The sequence below is a fragment of the Pogona vitticeps genome, chromosome 2 (assembly GCF_051106095.1).
Source record: "Pogona vitticeps strain Pit_001003342236 chromosome 2, PviZW2.1, whole genome shotgun sequence".
Taxonomy (NCBI): domain Eukaryota; kingdom Metazoa; phylum Chordata; class Lepidosauria; order Squamata; family Agamidae; genus Pogona; species Pogona vitticeps.
The window spans coordinates 105,443,534-105,460,249 of NC_135784.1; the positions used below are offsets into that span (position 1 = coordinate 105,443,534).

Below are 16,716 nucleotides of genomic sequence, written 5' to 3' on the forward strand. Positions count from 1 at the left end.
GCAGTTCTACATTTCTGAAGACTGGGAGGTAAAAGGTAAGAGGAATCAGAGCCATCATTGTGAGGTGATTTTGGAGCTTCAGCAACACCTCAAGAAGCCCTTATCTAGAGATCTGTACCTTTTTGTTTGCTTGCTTTTGCTATGCTACAACATTTACTAACAATGTTGACAGTGAGATTTCAGGGATTGTGATTCAAAAAACCTCTGGTTCCATGTACTCACCAAGTGAGTACTTGATGGATAGCAACATCTCCTTGGAATATTTTAATACCTAGGCACAATAGTGTGGTAGCAGGTGAGTCTTCAGACATCCTGGACATGAACTCTGTTGGTCTTAAAGGTAAAGGGAGTTTTCATGGAGCTTGGAAGAGAAAACAGATTAAACAGCAGCATTTGCCTGCAGGCTGAATATTGTGCCTCTGTTAACAACCTGGCAGCATTTTTCGGTGCCAGGCATTCTCTAAAATGCAATCCCCATATAGAGTGCATTGCAGTCGCCCAACCAGGGTGGAGCCAGAGTGTTTGATGGTGGCCAGGTCTCGTACGACGCTGCTGCTGCTTTGGAAGAGGCTGTAACTGTTCCTGCAGCAAATGCATTCCTGGCCATGCTCTTCCCTTTCCGTGGCAGGACTAGGACTAAAAGGATCTTTGCTCTATAGACTTGATCTGTCAGAGGCACTTGCACTTTTATCCAGAACAGGCTGAATATCAATTCTTGGCTAAGCTTTCTTGACCAGATAAAGTTGTACTTTGTTGGCTCCCATCAAACTCATTATAGCTGCCCAGAGTGGTCGACCAGACCAGATGGGCAGGATATAAATAAATAAATAAATAAATAAATAAATAAATAAATAAATAAATAAATAAATAAATAAATAAATAAATATAGCATAAGAGCCCAGAGTTTTGTTAATCGTGACACAGGCTGTATAATGCATTTAAATCACAACTATTTTTTTAAAGCAACCAAGAGAAAAATAGGGCATCTCTTTTACACAACATGCCCTCATCGGTGAAAAACAGGCTTCTGACATAGCTCATCAAGAGCTGGACTTAAGAGAGGAATGGCCGTGAGCTGTAGCACAAGTCTGAGCTGTTCAGCGACGTGAGGAATAAACCGTGCGCAAATACAAAGTTGTTAGAAGGAATTTTCTTTTCTTGCAGTCTGACCCTCATGCCTTTAGTGAGAACTACAGGTTGGTGATGCTGATCAGCATAAGGGGTAGCAGTTATTTGTGGACAAGATTGTCTTATATTTAAAGGGGGGGGGGGAAACTCCAGCTGAAATCCTTTGGAAATCAGTGTGTGTACCTACCTGCCTTTTTAAAAGAGCTGCTCCTTTTCTTCCTTCTTAATTGTAGCATTAAAGCATTTCATTCTATGTTGCCTTGCAGCCGAGAACTAATTCTGTCGCTGTCTATTTTCTATCCCTGCTGAGAAACAAGGTAGTAACTCCCTCGTAGGTCAGGGTGGGCAACTTCAGACTCCCGTGGATTCGGTGGACTGCCACTCCAGTGAGTGCCAGCCACAATGAGCACATGGTGGAGACAGATGGCAGCTTAATCCAACAACACCTAAAGGGCTGCAAGTTGCCCACCTCTGTCATAAGAGATGGTGCTTTGTAAAACAGACACTCTGCCCAGAAGGATGGGAGAAGATGATCATACTTAAATGGCCTGCATGCTATCATGCTAGCCATTCCAGGGAGATACCAGTATGTAGCCAGCAGTCGTATTAACCCTGAACTATCATTGGCACATACAGGAAGAGGACCATATCAAGCACTCACTTTTGCAGATGACCAGCAATAAAATGTCAGTGTGTGAAATCTCATTGGTTCCTCTTTCTTTTCTCATTCTTTTTTTTTTCTTTTTAGTTCTCCACTTATTTCCCTGGATACTTTGATGGTCAGTACTGGCTGTGGTGGGTGTTCCTTGTATTAGGTAAGTGTGTTAAAAGTGAATTTCAGATTTTCACCTTAGTATCATGAATATGTTGAATTATCTTTGGAATGGGGGGAATTTAGTGTTTGATACATGCAAAGGATTGTAATGTGTTTTGAATATTGTTTCAGAAACAAACTTCTGGGCCGTTGTATTCTAGGTTTATAATCTGAGACTAGTTTAAGAAGGGGGCAGCTGTTTGTTTTTTGGGTGTATTTTAGTATATTTTGTTCACTGCAAAATAATCTTGCCATCTAGTGGATGTTTCATTGTTTGCAAGTGGAAAAATAACTTGTTTAACTATGGTACTGTATAGTCTTGAGTTTAAGAATTAAGGATTCCCACTGAGTTTATTTTTATTTTTACTTTTACTTCAGAGTAGCTGTCCAAAGGCTACTAATTCATCAGTTAAATTGGGCCGAGGAGTGTTTATATTTTCATGAGAGCTTGGAAATAATAAGTTACAAGTACTGCAGCTGTCCTTAACTAGTTACTTTTCGGATAATTTGGATGTATGAAGTGTTATTCCAAAAATAAAATAACGAGGAAGATTAAAGCTACTTTGTTGAATATAGTGGTAATGTTTTTAGTTACTTTCAGAAGTTACTTTTAAAGGGCATTTAAAGGCAGTTCTGGAGGCATTTGGGCAGAATTTCTGAAGTTTGATATCCCCCTTTTATAAATGCTATTTTCTGCCTCCAAAAATCCAAGCTATAATAATAGAAAAGTAAGGAGCAGTGCATGCAAATGGTGGAACAAATTACTGTTTTAGCATAGAAACAAATAACAACAGTGCATTCCTTTTCAAGCACTCTAGTGAGTTAATGAGAAATAGTTACTTTTAAGAAACAACTTTCTAAGCTCTTTTTCTCAGTGCGGGTAAAAACCAGTGAGTGTTTTTAAAGAAGTTTCATTGCAATATTAAAATTTTGTATTAATTCAATCCCTTCTGGTCCTTCAGTTACTGCTTCCCCAATTCATACCCCTCTGGAACTTGTTACTGCTTCTGTTGTGGTGGGTGAGGGAGGCAGGTGCCATGCGGTAACTGTCAACTGCATAAGAGGAAAGGTTACCCACCTACCCTTGAACAAAGTAGTGGTCACCTCACCTGGCTTTTCTAATTTTGTGACGGTGTCTTGACACATAGAAGGGGTGATTCAGGAGGTATACCTTTTAAAAAGGTTTTGACAAAACTGCTTGCCACAGGCTCCTGAATAAATTTAACACTGATTGCAACAGAAGATGGGAACTGTTATGGGCCAGCATCTGGTTTTGGAAGCAGTAGGTAGAAATAAATGGACAGCTTTTCTAATGGAGAAAAGTTGGCAGTGTGGTTCCCTGAGGATTTCTGTTTGGATATTCCTTTTGCTGCTTAATAATTTGGAGTTAACAATGAGCGATGACAGGTATGAGTGATATTGAATCATTCAGGAGGATGAATCCAACTGCAATTTATAAAAAAAAACCTCACAAAGTTTAAGAGCCAATTAAAAACTTGGCTCTTTAGGCAGACCTTCCCTCCTGTCAATACTTGGCTTTATTTTTATTATAATTTTCTGTTTTCCCATCTTGAGCATTACTAAGCATTACTAATCACTATTGTTTTGAATTGTTTTTAACTGTTTTAGTTGCAATATTTAATGGAACCTGCCCGGAGTAGACTTTGACTAAAAGGGCGGGATAGAAATCGAATGAATGAATGAATGAATGAATGAATGAATGAATGAATAAATGAATAAATAAATAAATAAATAAATAAATAAATAAATAAATAAATAAATAAATAAATAAATAAATACAAAGGTATGATTTTTTCAGGAAAACTGTTTTTTGTACATTTCCTTCCTGGAGTGCAGATCACAAGCATAGTTAAGATAATGAGAGTTAAAATTAGATTTTGTTTTCCATATGTTGTAGGTTCTGCGGGGTTAGAACAAACCTCCATTCCTAAACTGTTTCTGAATGGACACCAGTCCACTTAGGTTGTTTGAAAAAAAAACTTGTTTATTATTAGAATGCTCAGAAAAAATATTCTGATCAGCATATCAGAACTATTTTGAATCTTAATAATGGATTTTAATCCATTATTAAGAGGTTAAATCTAATTACTCTCCTTCATGGATTGCTGCCTTGTCGTGGTGAAGGGGCTTGAGTACCGTAACTCAGAGAAGCTATGGGCTATGCCGTGCAGGGACACCCAAGACGGACAGGACATAGTGGAGAGTTCCGACTAAACGCAATCCACCTGGAGTAGGAAATGGCAAGCCACTCCAGTATCTTTGCCAAGAACGCCCCATGATCAGAAACAAAAGGCTAAAAGATATGACGCTGGAAGATGGGCCCCTCAGGTCGGAAGGCGTCCAACATGCTACTGAGGAAGAGTGGAGGACAAGTACAAGTAGCTCCAGAGCTAATGAAGTGGTTGGGCCAAAGCCGAAAGGACGCTCAGCTGTGGACTTGCCTGGAAGTGAAAGGAAAGTCCAATGCTGTAAAGAAAAATACTGCATAGGAACCTGGAATGTAAGATCTATGAACCTTGGGAAGCTGGAGGTGGTCAAACAGGAGATGGCAAGAATAAACATCGACATCCTGGGCATCAGTGAACTAAAATGGACAGGAATGGGCGAATTCAGCTCAGATGATTATCATATCTACTACTGTGGGCAAGAATCCCGTAGAAGGAATGGAGTAGCCCTCATAGTCAACAAAAGAGTGGGAAAAGCTGTAATGGGATACAATCTCAAAAATGATAGAATGATGTCAATACGAATCCAAGGCAGACCATTCAACATCACAATAATCCAAGTTTATGCACCAACCAGCATTGCTGAGGAGACTGAAATTGAACAATTCTATGAAGATTTACAACACCTTCTAGAACTGACACCAAAGAAAGATGTTCTTCTCATTCTAGGGGACTGGAATGCTAAAGTAGGGAGCCAAGAGATAAAAGGAACAACAGGGAAGTTTGGCCTTGGAGTTCAGAACGAAGCAGGACAAAGGCTAATAGAGTTTTGTCAAGAGAATAAGCTGGTCATCACAAACACTCTTTTCCAACAACACAAGAGGCGACTCTATACATGGAAATCACCAGATGGGCAATATCGAAATCAGATTGACTATATTCTCTGCAGCCAAAGATGGAGAAGCTCTGTACAGTCAGCAAAAACAAGACCTGGAGCTGACAGCGGCTCTGATCATCAGCTTCTCATAGCAAAATTCAAGCTTAGACTGAAGAGAGTAGGAAAAACCACTGGGCCACTCAGGTATAATCTAAACCAAATCCCTTATGAATACACAGTGGAAGTAAAGAACAGATTTAAGGAACTAGATTTGGTGGACAGAGTGCCTGAAGAACTTTGGATAGAGGCTCGTAACATTGTCCAGGAGGCAGCAACGAAAACCATTCCAAAGAAAAGGAAATGCAAGAAAGCAAAGTGGCTGTCCAATGAGGCCTTAGAAATAGCAGAGAGGAGAAGGGAAGCAAAATGCAAGGGAGATAGGGAAAGTTACAGAAACTTGAATGCAGACTTCCAAAGAATAGCAAGGAGAGACAAGAGGGCCTTCTTAAATGAACAATGCAAAGAAACAGAGGAAGATAACAGAAAAGGAAAGACCAGAGATCTGTTCAGGAAAATTGGAGATATTAGAGGAACATTTTGCGCAAAGATGAACATGATAAAAGACAAAAATGGGAGGGACCTAACAGAAGCAGAAGACGTCAAGAAGAGGTGGCAAGAATACACAGAGGAATTATATCAGAAAGATTTGGATATCCCGGACAACCCAGACAATGTAGTTGCTGACCTTGAGCCAGACATCCTGGAGAGCGAAGTCAAGTGGGCCTTAGAAAGCCTGGCTAACAACAAGGCCAGTGGAGGTGATGGCATTCCAATTGAACTATTTAAAATCTTGAAAGATGATGCTGCTAAGGTGCTACATTCAATATGCCAGCAAGTTTGGAAAACTCAACAGTGGCCAGAGGATTGGAAAAGATCAGTCTACATCCCAATCCCAAAGAAAGGCAGTGCCAAAGAATGCTCCAATTACCGCACAATTGCACTCATTTCACACGCTAGCAAGGTTATGCTCAAAATCCTCCAAGGTAGGCTTCAGTATGTGGACCGAGAACTCCCAGAAGTACAAGCTGGATTCCGAAGAGGCAGAGGAACTCGAGACCAAATTGCTAACTTGCGCTGGATTATAGAGAAAGCCAGAGAGTTCCAGAAAAATATCTACTTCTGCTTCATTGACTATGCGAAAGCCTTTGACTGTGTGGACCACAGCAAACTATGGCAAGTTCTTAAAGAAATGGGAGTGCCTGACCACCTTATCTGTCTCCTGAGAAACCTATATGTGGGACAGGAAGCAATAGTCAGAACTGGTCATGGAACAACTGAGTGGTTCAAAATTGGGAAAGGAGTACGGCAAGGCTGTATACTGTCCCCCAGCTTATTTAACTTATATGCAGAATACATCATGCGGAAGGCTGGACTGGAAGAAGCCCAAGCCGGAATTAAGATTGCCGGAAGAAATATCAACAACCTCCGATATGCAGATGACACCACTCTGATGGCAGAAAGTGAGGAGGAATTGAAGAACCTTGTAATGAGAGTGAAAGAGGAGAGTGCAAAAAACGGTCTGAAACTCAACATCAAAAAAACTAAGACCATGGCCACTGGTCCCATCACCTCCTGGGAAATAGAAGGGGAAGATATGGAGGCAGTGTCAAATTTTATTTTCCTGGGCTCCATGATCACTGCAGATGGAGACAGCAGCCCCGAAATTAAAAGACGCCTTCTTCTTGGGAGGAAAGCGATGACAAATCTTGACAGCATCTTGAAAAGCAGAGACATCACCTTGCCAACAAAAGTCCGAATAGTCAAAGCTATGGTTTTTCCTATCATGATGTATGGAAGTGAGAGCTGGACCATAAAGAAAGCAGACCGCCGAAGAATTGATGCCTTTGAATTGTGGTGCTGGAGGAGGCTCTTGAGAATCCCCTGGACTGCAAGGAGAACAAACCTATCAGTTCTAAAGGAAATCAACCCTGAGTGCTCACTGGAAGGACAGATCCTGAAGCTGAGGCTCCAGTACTTTGGCCATCTCATGAGAAGAAAAGAGTCCTTGGAAAAAACCCTGATGTTAGGAAGGTGTGACGGCAAGAGGAGAAGGAGACGACCGAGGATGAGATGGCTGGACAGTGTCTGCGAAGCAACCAACATGAACCTGACACAACTCCGGGAGGCAGTAGAAGACAGGAGGGCCTGGCGTGCTCTGGTCCATGGGGTCACGAAGAGTCGGACACGACTAAACGACTAAACACACACAAATCTAATTACTACTTCCAGGAGAATAGACTGAGTGGAGAAATGGGTCTTTTGTAAGCATTAAAGAAATTCCCATTGATTCAGTGGGTCTACTGCAATTGGAACAAATTTGATTTGATACCCATGATCAGTTGTGAGTTTAGTAACATTTGAAATTCTATAGCTATATATATCTAGAGTAGTATAAAGAACAATTTGTGTTGGGCTGGGCCATGTCTACTTCTCACAGGTAAATTCCATGGGACAAATGACAACAGGGTGATTTGGATATGATCCCCCCTGCAGGAGCAAGTCAGATGTCTGTGGTTCATATATCCCTGCCCCTTCTCCATGCATGTGAGAATTCCTGCCTCTGGCCTTGGTTTGATTTACCATTTTGTCTGAATGGGCAGACGTTTATTTGGGTTGCCCGTGGTTTGACACTATGGCTGAACTACCACAACAAGGAAAGCGAGAAAAGGGAACTAACAACTTAGAAATTGACAGAAAACGCCTTAATAAATGATCCTTGTGTCTCACAGGACAATATGAGTATAAACATTATGCCATTTTTCTTTAGGCTTTCTCCTGTTTCTCAGAGGATTTATCAATTATGCAAAGGTTCGGAAGATGCCAGACACATTTTCCACTCTGCCCAGGACTCGAGTTCTCTTTATTTACTAAAGGTAACACCTCAGTAAGTTTGCTTGAATTCCTTTTGTGTGTGTATTTGCTTGTTAAAAACTAGGAAATTTCACTTCTTTGTTGTGCATTGCCAGTACCAGATCTATTTCGTTTGTGAGACTCCTGTATACTGTTACCATAACCTGGACTCACATGGCTGAAATTAATGTCCATGGATATCAGTGGAGATTGTTTCCCAGGAAGGAAGGAAGGGTGTGTTAACTGTGGCCTTCCATCTGATGTTGCATGTCAGCTCCTGGCACCTCTCACAATTGTTTATGCAGGCTAGGGCTCTTTGGAATGGCATTCTGCATTATCTGAAGGACAACTGAACATGTTCTGAAGACTACATCCTATACTTGACTATTTGGAAAGTAAGTTTTGCTTAACTCAATAGGACTTACTTTAAAATAGGAATTATAGAATTGCACTATAAGGTGCATTTTTAGTTCTGAAATGTTCATATGTTTGGAATATTAGAAGACATTCAAAGGCAGCTAGAGGGCAGCTTTCTCTCCTAATAAACACTGTGGAACAATTGATTCGTTTGTAGAAGCTCAGGGACAAATTTTAGAAATAATGCAGGAAAGCAGTAAGGTTACACTCCTGTTAGTGTATTTTTAAGGAATCATGTAATAATATGGAATCAACAGTTAAATAGATTTATGTACTATTTTTCTGCTTTACAATGCCTATTGTTGTGTTTATCAACTCCCTGCTTGTGGGGTTTTTTTTGTTTTTTGTTTTTCATTAAGAATATCACATGCCAGAATTTCTCTTGAAATCTTCTCTCTCCCTTCTTTTCAAGTTCACTAATATTTATGCCTAAAGGACACTGGTTTGAAGGGACAGATATGCCAATATTGCTTTGCTTTTTCTTAACAAAGATGCATTTTCCGAAATATTTCTTATATACTTCTTAGCAATGTCTAAGTTGCCACCTCATTGAACCAAAGCAGCAAAAATTCTTGCATTGCCTTTTCAAACTTATAGTGAGGGAATACCCAGGTTGGAATGGAAACACCAGGGGTATAGCAGGCTCTGGCATATAAAAACTTACCCCATGATAAAATTCATCCACCTTTAAAGTGTCAGAGGATTCTTGGTTGTTTTTGCTAAAATAAAGTATTCCTCTTTGAAACCAATTGCGACTCTACAACCCCATTCCAGTAATGACCCAGTAGAAGCTGAAGGGTAAATCCAATTCCTTCCTTACTTGATAGCAATGACTTCAAGAGGCAGCTTTTGACCTTTCTCCAGTGATCAGGTCATTTGAGCAGCAGCAGATTCAGTAAGTGAGTGACAGGGGGCGTCAACAAGAGAGGTGGCTTGACAGTATTTGTGGAGCAGTGCGAATGCTCTTGCTTAAAAAAACCTTTCATACTCTTGCCCTATTCCTTAGACGTTTGTGCATGGCAAAAGGGTACATCTATGAATTTTCATGTAAAAGCCTGTGGTGTGCACACTTGCCATGCAGATGTTTACAGCAGAGTTTGAGAGGCCCAGACTGGAATCCTTAGTTCACGATACTTATGAGAAACCTCCATGGAAACATTCCATAGAAAAACTTATTCAGGAGAAGACCGGAGGTATTCTGTTCAGGACAGTAGGAAAAAGGAAAGTTTAAATTAGATGTTATTAAACACACATCCTTTAAAACGAAGCCATAGTTTTCATTTTCCACTTTCCTTTGTGCAGACCAGCGACCACACATTTGCCTTTGCTTCCAGTAGTTAATGAGATACATAGCTAGACCACACACAGGATGAAGGTTTCTTTAGCAATGCTGGAACACTTGAAAAAACTGCCAAACATCATCGTGTATAAGAAATGCAGCAGACAGCCACCACATTAGAACACTTGAACTGGAAAAAGCTCATAAAAGGGAGAGAGGGAGAGAAGTGCTCTGTGGTTAGGGTTTCTTGACTTCCTTGAGAGGGTTTGTGGTGTCCTCTTAAGATCCTCCTGGATCTTAAATTCATACTGACTTGCATAATTCTTTGCCACTAGGTTCTTTTCAGTGCTAATGCTAAAAATGCTGATGATTAGCTGCCCGCTCCTGTTCGTTGGCTCTCACTTTTTCTAGTACAAGCTGCTTCATTTCTTGTAATAACAGTTACAAAGCAGGCAGTGTAATCCAAACTCAAAGAATGACTAGCTATAGTATGCTTGGAATAGGCAGAAGCCAACCCCCTTGGCCTGGTGGATCTCCCATTTGCTGACACAACTGGCTATATCAGCACAGCTGCTATGCTGGTAGAGATCTGCCAGAAAAAGGGTCAAAAAGAAAGAGAGAAAGACAGGAGCAGGGGTATCCCAAATCCAGGGTCCTCTCCGCCTAGACTCACCCCACAAAAGACTGATTTTGATGAGACTACACAAATATGTCTTACTGTTACCAGTACTTTGAGACAAATAAGAATGCAAATAAGTGGTTTTTTTATTTTTTAAATGTTTGGATGACAAATCCCATAATTCTCCCTTGTGGGAGTTCTACCTGCAAGTCACATTTAGGTGTCTGTAAGGTGTCTGTCTGTCAGGTAGAATTCCCAGATGGAGAATTATGAGATTTGTGCTCTGAAAAATAAAAATGTAGATCCCTAGCTTAAAAAAAGTCTAATTATCTTAACATTATAATTTGTTTTAATTTTCCTATATTTTATGTATGTCCGCAATTTTAAATTGTGCAGTACTCTGATATGAAGAAAGAAAGAAAGAAAGAAAGAAAGACTGTACAGATGTGGCGTTTGTGCATTTATATTGTGCCTGTGACTGATGTCTGCTGCTTTTGAGTCAGCAACCCAGGTCTTTCAAAAGGCATCTTCGCCGGCAGGGATGAGTAGTCACGACTAAAATGGTTTGTAGTTTTCCAAGTCATTGTTGTGACCAGGCAGTCATGCTCTCAGCCAAGATCAAAACTAGGAAGAATGCCCACATTTAGGCATCCTGGGCCAGAAGTACATTTCCTTACAACAGTGGTCTCCAGATGTTCTTCAGCTACAACTCCTATGAATCCTGGTGTAGCAGAGAAGGCTTCTGGGAGTTTTAGTACAAGAACATCTGGGGACCCATGGTTGGGAGCCACTGCCTTAGAAGATTTGCAAAGAAATCCAACACAGGTCTAGATGAATCAAAAGCTTTACTACCCTTGAGAGACAATGTTCTTCGAACAGAAGGCCAGAGCAGATGGGCTGAACTTAAACCAGAAGAGAACCTAGTGTAGAACAATAATGTCTAGCATCTGCCAGGGACTAAAAGTGCAATGTTGCCCATATCTTTGCGTAAACTGCATTAAAGTCCATTTAAGTCCTTCAGCTTGTGTGCTGAGTAATACACAGAAAGCAGCTTTTGTTTGAGTTTTCCCCATTTTTGTCATGTATTGTTCCTGTTTAGTCTCATAAAATTAATTACATCTAAATATTCTGCCAGAACTTTGAGAAGTGTTGGTAATGAATCTCAAAAAAAAGTTTTTCCTGTCCTTGGAAGAAGGGAGACACATACTGTATGGATTAAGCCAGAAGAGGGAGACAGTGTACTACCCTTTTCCTTCCCACCACTCATATTTGTAGATCAGTGTGTATGACTCTGTAATCTTTAACACTAGAGCACTTGCCGTGTTTGAGATAACTCATCAACTATCATGACAGCAAACATAAAATTTTATCAGTTCTTTGCGGTGCTGTAGTCTGGCTTGTTTGTCCTGCGTTAGGTAGCAATTTTTGGCCTTCCCAGTGCAGGGACCAAATTAAGGTTAGTTCTAATAAAATGCCTGTTTTCTTATCCTTCCGTACCTGGAAGACTGATAGGGTTTTTAAATTCCAGGCTGTTGGACATAAATGTACTACTGTTGTGACTTGTAGGTGTTATATCAAACCAGTGCCTGGCCAACTGCATTCTTGTAGTATTGCTGATATGGTTTTAATTGAGTTCTTTAAAAAATCTCCAGTTTACGAATGTGGGAAATTCTGTACCTACAATTCAGAATGCCAGGAAATGGTCCACTATAGCTGCACAATATTGTACCTGTGTCACCAGCGGGGGGAAAAATGCAAGGGGTAGCCTTGATGTTGACAACACCAGAAGCAGCAGTAGAGAGGTTTACAGGTACCCTCTTGTGCTCACTACCATTCATAAAGTGACACCAAGCAAGGGAAAATCCCAGAAGCAGATTTCTTTTTTCATTAGTTAACTACTTCAGGGAGGCGGAGCTTGATTGCAGTGACGTCAGCAGCTCCCGGCTAACAGCTCCCGGGAAAAGTTGGAACCGCCCGGCCTGTTGTCCCTCTAGAAAGGGGGGGAGGGGAGGGGAGGCCAGGAGAGGTCACCCCGAAGCAGATGGTGAGTCCAGAAGCTAGAAGATTTGGCAGCAACCGGGTCTTTCTTCCCTCTGAAAATTCACCCAAGCACGGACCGGAGACGGAAGGCCATCTTATGGCAGAAAGCTGTGTGAAAACTCCACCCCCAATTCCCGAAGAAGAACAAAAATACGGCCGAATTTTTTTTGTTGTTGTTTAGTTGTGTCCGACTCTTTGTGAAAATACACAATAACAAAGTAAGTCTTTGATTTATGAATAACCTCATTAAGATGTTAAAGAAACTAAAGTGAAAATACCTGACTGAAAGGAGAGAGGAAGCGGCGAGCCGGCATGCCAGCCTGTGTTTTTTTTTTCCAAAGCGAACTGACTTTTAAACAACAAGTTTACAACTAGCAGACTGGCTCAAGGTCAATGAGATAAGACAGTGAGACGGAAAAAGTGTGTTTCTGGAAAAAAATCCCAATAGAAATATTACTCAACAGTCTTTAAGGAATTGAAATCTTGTTAATGCTGTGCAGTCTGGATTCTTCTTACTAGTTTGAGTGGGACTTTGAAAATAAAAGCTTGTCTTGGGAGCAGGAGGCATGAGCTTGTGGGAGGAAAAAACAGGCGACGAACTATCAGTGTGGCGACATAGATTGAAGAGCTGGAGAAGCCCTCTAGGAGCAATGGACAGTAAATCATTAGCTCGTGAGCGAGAGGAATTTAACAGAATAGACTGAGGACTTAAAAAAAATTAGGGCCGGAGTTACTGATGGACTATAACCAGAGTATAACGGTATTTTTTTGGAGAGACTGGCTCCCTGTGTTTGCTGTGTTCAGACTACAGTATCTGAATTTGCTGTGGATTTTGATAAAATTGCTATAATATCTGGATAAGGATACTATCTGGACAATATCTGGACAAGGAGGGGAGGACATTTCTAGGGGGGATTTGGTTTGTTGATAAAATAGTGGAATCTAAAAAAAAATTATTATTTACGCAAACCATATATGTACTGGAGAGATGGAAATGACCTCCGAAAGGTTGGGAATTTTGCCAGATAATGAATGGCTGGTTACTATGCAAATGACAATAATAACAGGATTCCAGCAGGTAAATGAGCGCCTTAACCAGGTGGAAGATCTTATGAAAGGGAAATCAGTAGAGGTAAAACAACAGTTGAATGAAATGGCCCTAACTCCAAAACAGTTTATACCGAGAGCTATGCCAGGTATTATAGATGAGAGTAAGAGTTACTCTGTGAGCTACTCAGCTATAATAGAAAAGGTGATGTTAGACTACTGTCCTGCACTCAATTTTATTTTCCCAAAACAGGAAGAAAATAGAGCTACAGAAACAAGAGAAGGGCACTGAGAAAATGTGGGAAGTGCTAGAAATGGAGATCTTTCCAGGCAGGCTGAATACACGTCCAAGACAGAAGGAAATTGAAAGAGGGGATGTATTTTATAATTGGTCTCGATTTCCTGATATAGTTGGAATAACTTAGATTTAAATTTTAATATGAATATAAGATGATATTTAGAGGCTAACCAAATAGTATGTATGTATATATAAAGAATATAAAGTTGTTTTTTGCATTGAAAAATGAATAGACCAGATGCATGTATACTTAATATGAATAGATTGGATGATTGTATATTCTATGTTCTCCTGTCTTCAAAACCCTTTTCCCGTCCCTTACACTTTTACCTTTTGTATTCCCTACTCTATTCCTAGTAGTTTAAAAAATAAAAAAAATTGAAAAAAATTAGTTAACTACTTCTCACCCAAATACAAAGCAATTAACAGGGCTGTTTTTTTGACAGTGTGGTGTTTTCCAACAGAAATATTTCCCTTTTGAAATAATAAAAAAGGGAGGGTTTGGAGTTAGTAAAGATTGTCGCTGGAAATCAAGGTCAAAATCATTCAAGCTATGTAAAAGAAAGACAATTAAGAAAGATAGGAGAAAAAAGTCATTTGAAATGTAGTGTTGGAAAGGAGTTATACAGATACCACAGGAAGGCAGAAAAGTCAAGTCAAGCTTGAGCTCTCACTAGAGCGAAAATGAGTCTACTGAGGCTAGCCTACCATGCACATATAATGAGAATACAGAACTAATCTGAAAATACAATATGGCTGGGAATTGGAGGGTGGGGCAATACAAAGAGAGAAAGACCAATGTAAGATAGATGGTTTCAATAAGGGAAGCCACAGCTGTTAGTTTTCAAGACCTGAGCAGAACTTTCTGGAAAGGACAGTATTGCTAAAGAAGGGGAGAGCAATAGGAAGAGAGAACAACCTGAGATGCTGTTCATTTGTAAGACTTGATCAAAGCTGTCAGTGATATGACATTTTGGAGGTCATTAACTCATAATCACCCACTCATCAGAAGTGCCTTGATGGCACATAGCATCTTTTGAGGTTTTTCTTAATTATTAAAGAATTCTATAGTGGCAAGTTGGGTGGAATGGTTGAGATGATGACAGGATAGAGGCACCAAAGCTCTGCTAACATGGAGTAAGACTATCCCTAGCCACAAAGCAAAAAAATAGTAAGTTCCCAGCTTAAATGAGTAAGCATCTGAATTTTTGTTCTGTATTCATTTTAAATGCCTTTTAAAATATTTTTACAGCCAGATACAAAATATCTTTGTAAGCACAAATTCCTTTTTGGCAAAGAAAGGGTTAAACATTCATTGGATCCAGGTTGACATGTTCAAAAGTTAAATTTGCTCCAGACCTGGAGCTGATCCCTCCTTTGAAAACTTGTGTCAGGAGCCTGGTCTCAGAAATCACGAGAGAGGATCTTCATTGAAAGTGCTCAGGGCTGGGACAAACACAATTGTTCTGTGCTTTTGTAATACAGAAATAATTTGAATATGCCTTACAAAATTGTATGCTAATTCCCTGGAAATACATGGCAAAATCTCCCTCTTTCTGTAGGATTGTCACTCTATTATTTTCTTTAAAGTGAACTCTTTTTTTTACCCCATCTGTAATAGCTGTGGACTTTTGTTCACTTGTAATTTTCCCTCACATTGTAGCAGCCACCTGGCAAGTTTGTAACAGATATGTTCAGTTTAAAGCCAAGTCACTGTTTTTCCCATTTGAAAAACCTCTTTTGAGGACCAATATTACAGTTCCTGTAGCTTCGATTCTTTCCAAATTAAAAAAGGTGGGGCTAACCAATCTCTTTGAAGATAAGCAAGATTGTTTTTTTCAGTTTATATGAGCTGTTTTAAATCTGGGGATGTTTATAAAGTTGCCTATTTCTGAACGGAAACTTAAAAGTTTTATTTTTAAAAAAATCAAGATTTGAAAACCCTCTGCCCAAACTTCCCCAAATTTGGTACAGAACAAGAGCAGACTGTCTGCTACATATGTTCACAAATTTGGTGCTCATCACTCCAGTTTCAAAGTTATATTTTTTGGCTGCCCCTCTTTTTAGAATTGCCTTGTAGGATGTTGATTTGCTCTGCTGCACGATATCATAGGTGTAGTATTATGCAGCTATAATTCCATTAAAGTCTCTGTAAACTTCAGAGCATGTGTTCTTGATGGCATGTATTTTTGTTTTGTTAAAGAAATCTAATGGGTAGCTAATCTGCTCACATTCCAGCATTATAAATATGAAGGTGGTTGGGAAGTGTATTTGTGAAATCAGTAGTACCCCTCTGTATTTGCAGGATCATTATTTGCTGATTCACTTATACATGGTCTGAAAATACTAAAAATATTAGAAGAAAATTTCCAAGAAATACGTATTTCTGACAATGAAATTACCAGAACTGGCCACTAGAGGGAGCTAGGGACCATAATATGTATAGCGTTTGCTAGAGCAGGGGTCCCCAAACCCTGGTCTGCGGCCAGGTGCCAGTCCGTGGCTTGGGCCAGACCGGGTCGCGGAGACATCTCCTGCCCGCTGCACAGCTCCTTCACACATACGTGTCACTATGCGCGCGAGAGCACCCCCTTTGCAAGTACCTACCGGGCGTCCCCGCCCTTCACTCATGCACGAGTGCACATGCGTGCCCCTGCTGCTTTGTGTGTGCGCAAGCACAGGGGGTGCCCCACCTTCGCTAACCAGTCCGTGGAGTTAAAAAGGTTGGGGACCACTGTGCTATAGAAAAATATTTCTACGATGTCATTACCAGAACTGGCCACTAGAGGGAGCCAGAGAACATGCTATGTACAGTATAGCATTTGCTATTTATAATAGTGCTTGCTATAATCAGTGTTTTTCATCGTTTGTGAGGGGGCTTGGAACCAATCCCCATGGATACAAGGATCCTGCTGCAATAAATATCTCATCATTCTCCAGAAGGAATGCGAGTGTATATGAAAAATGGTTTTACCTTTGTAATTTATTAAACCAGATGGTAGAATCCAATATATTATATACTGGTGGAAGATGAAAGATTTATTTTTAAAACCTGCTTTACCATCCCAAGCAGTTCAGCATTATCACAGAAGACCTGGGAA

The 16,716-nt window shown here is 40.2% G+C and overlaps 1 protein-coding gene across 6 annotated transcripts in view; it reads left to right on the forward strand.

Annotated features, from left to right (window-relative positions):
* NDFIP1 (Nedd4 family interacting protein 1) overlaps positions 1-16,716 on the forward strand; it is a 55,558-nt gene that overhangs the window by 36,320 nt on the left and 2,522 nt on the right. For 3 of the 6 annotated variants that reach the window (XM_072990209.2, XM_020806277.3, XM_020806294.3), the window contains 2 exons: positions 1,877-1,943; positions 7,833-7,938. In XM_072990209.2, the coding sequence (XP_072846310.2) occupies positions 1,877-1,943; positions 7,833-7,936 (171 nt within the window). In that variant the 3' untranslated portion in view covers positions 7,937-7,938. Of the gene's footprint in view, positions 1-1,876; positions 1,944-7,832; positions 7,950-16,716 lie in introns of all 6 variants that reach the window. The other 3 variants (XM_072990208.2, XM_078385768.1, XM_078385769.1) reach the window with 1 other exon arrangement.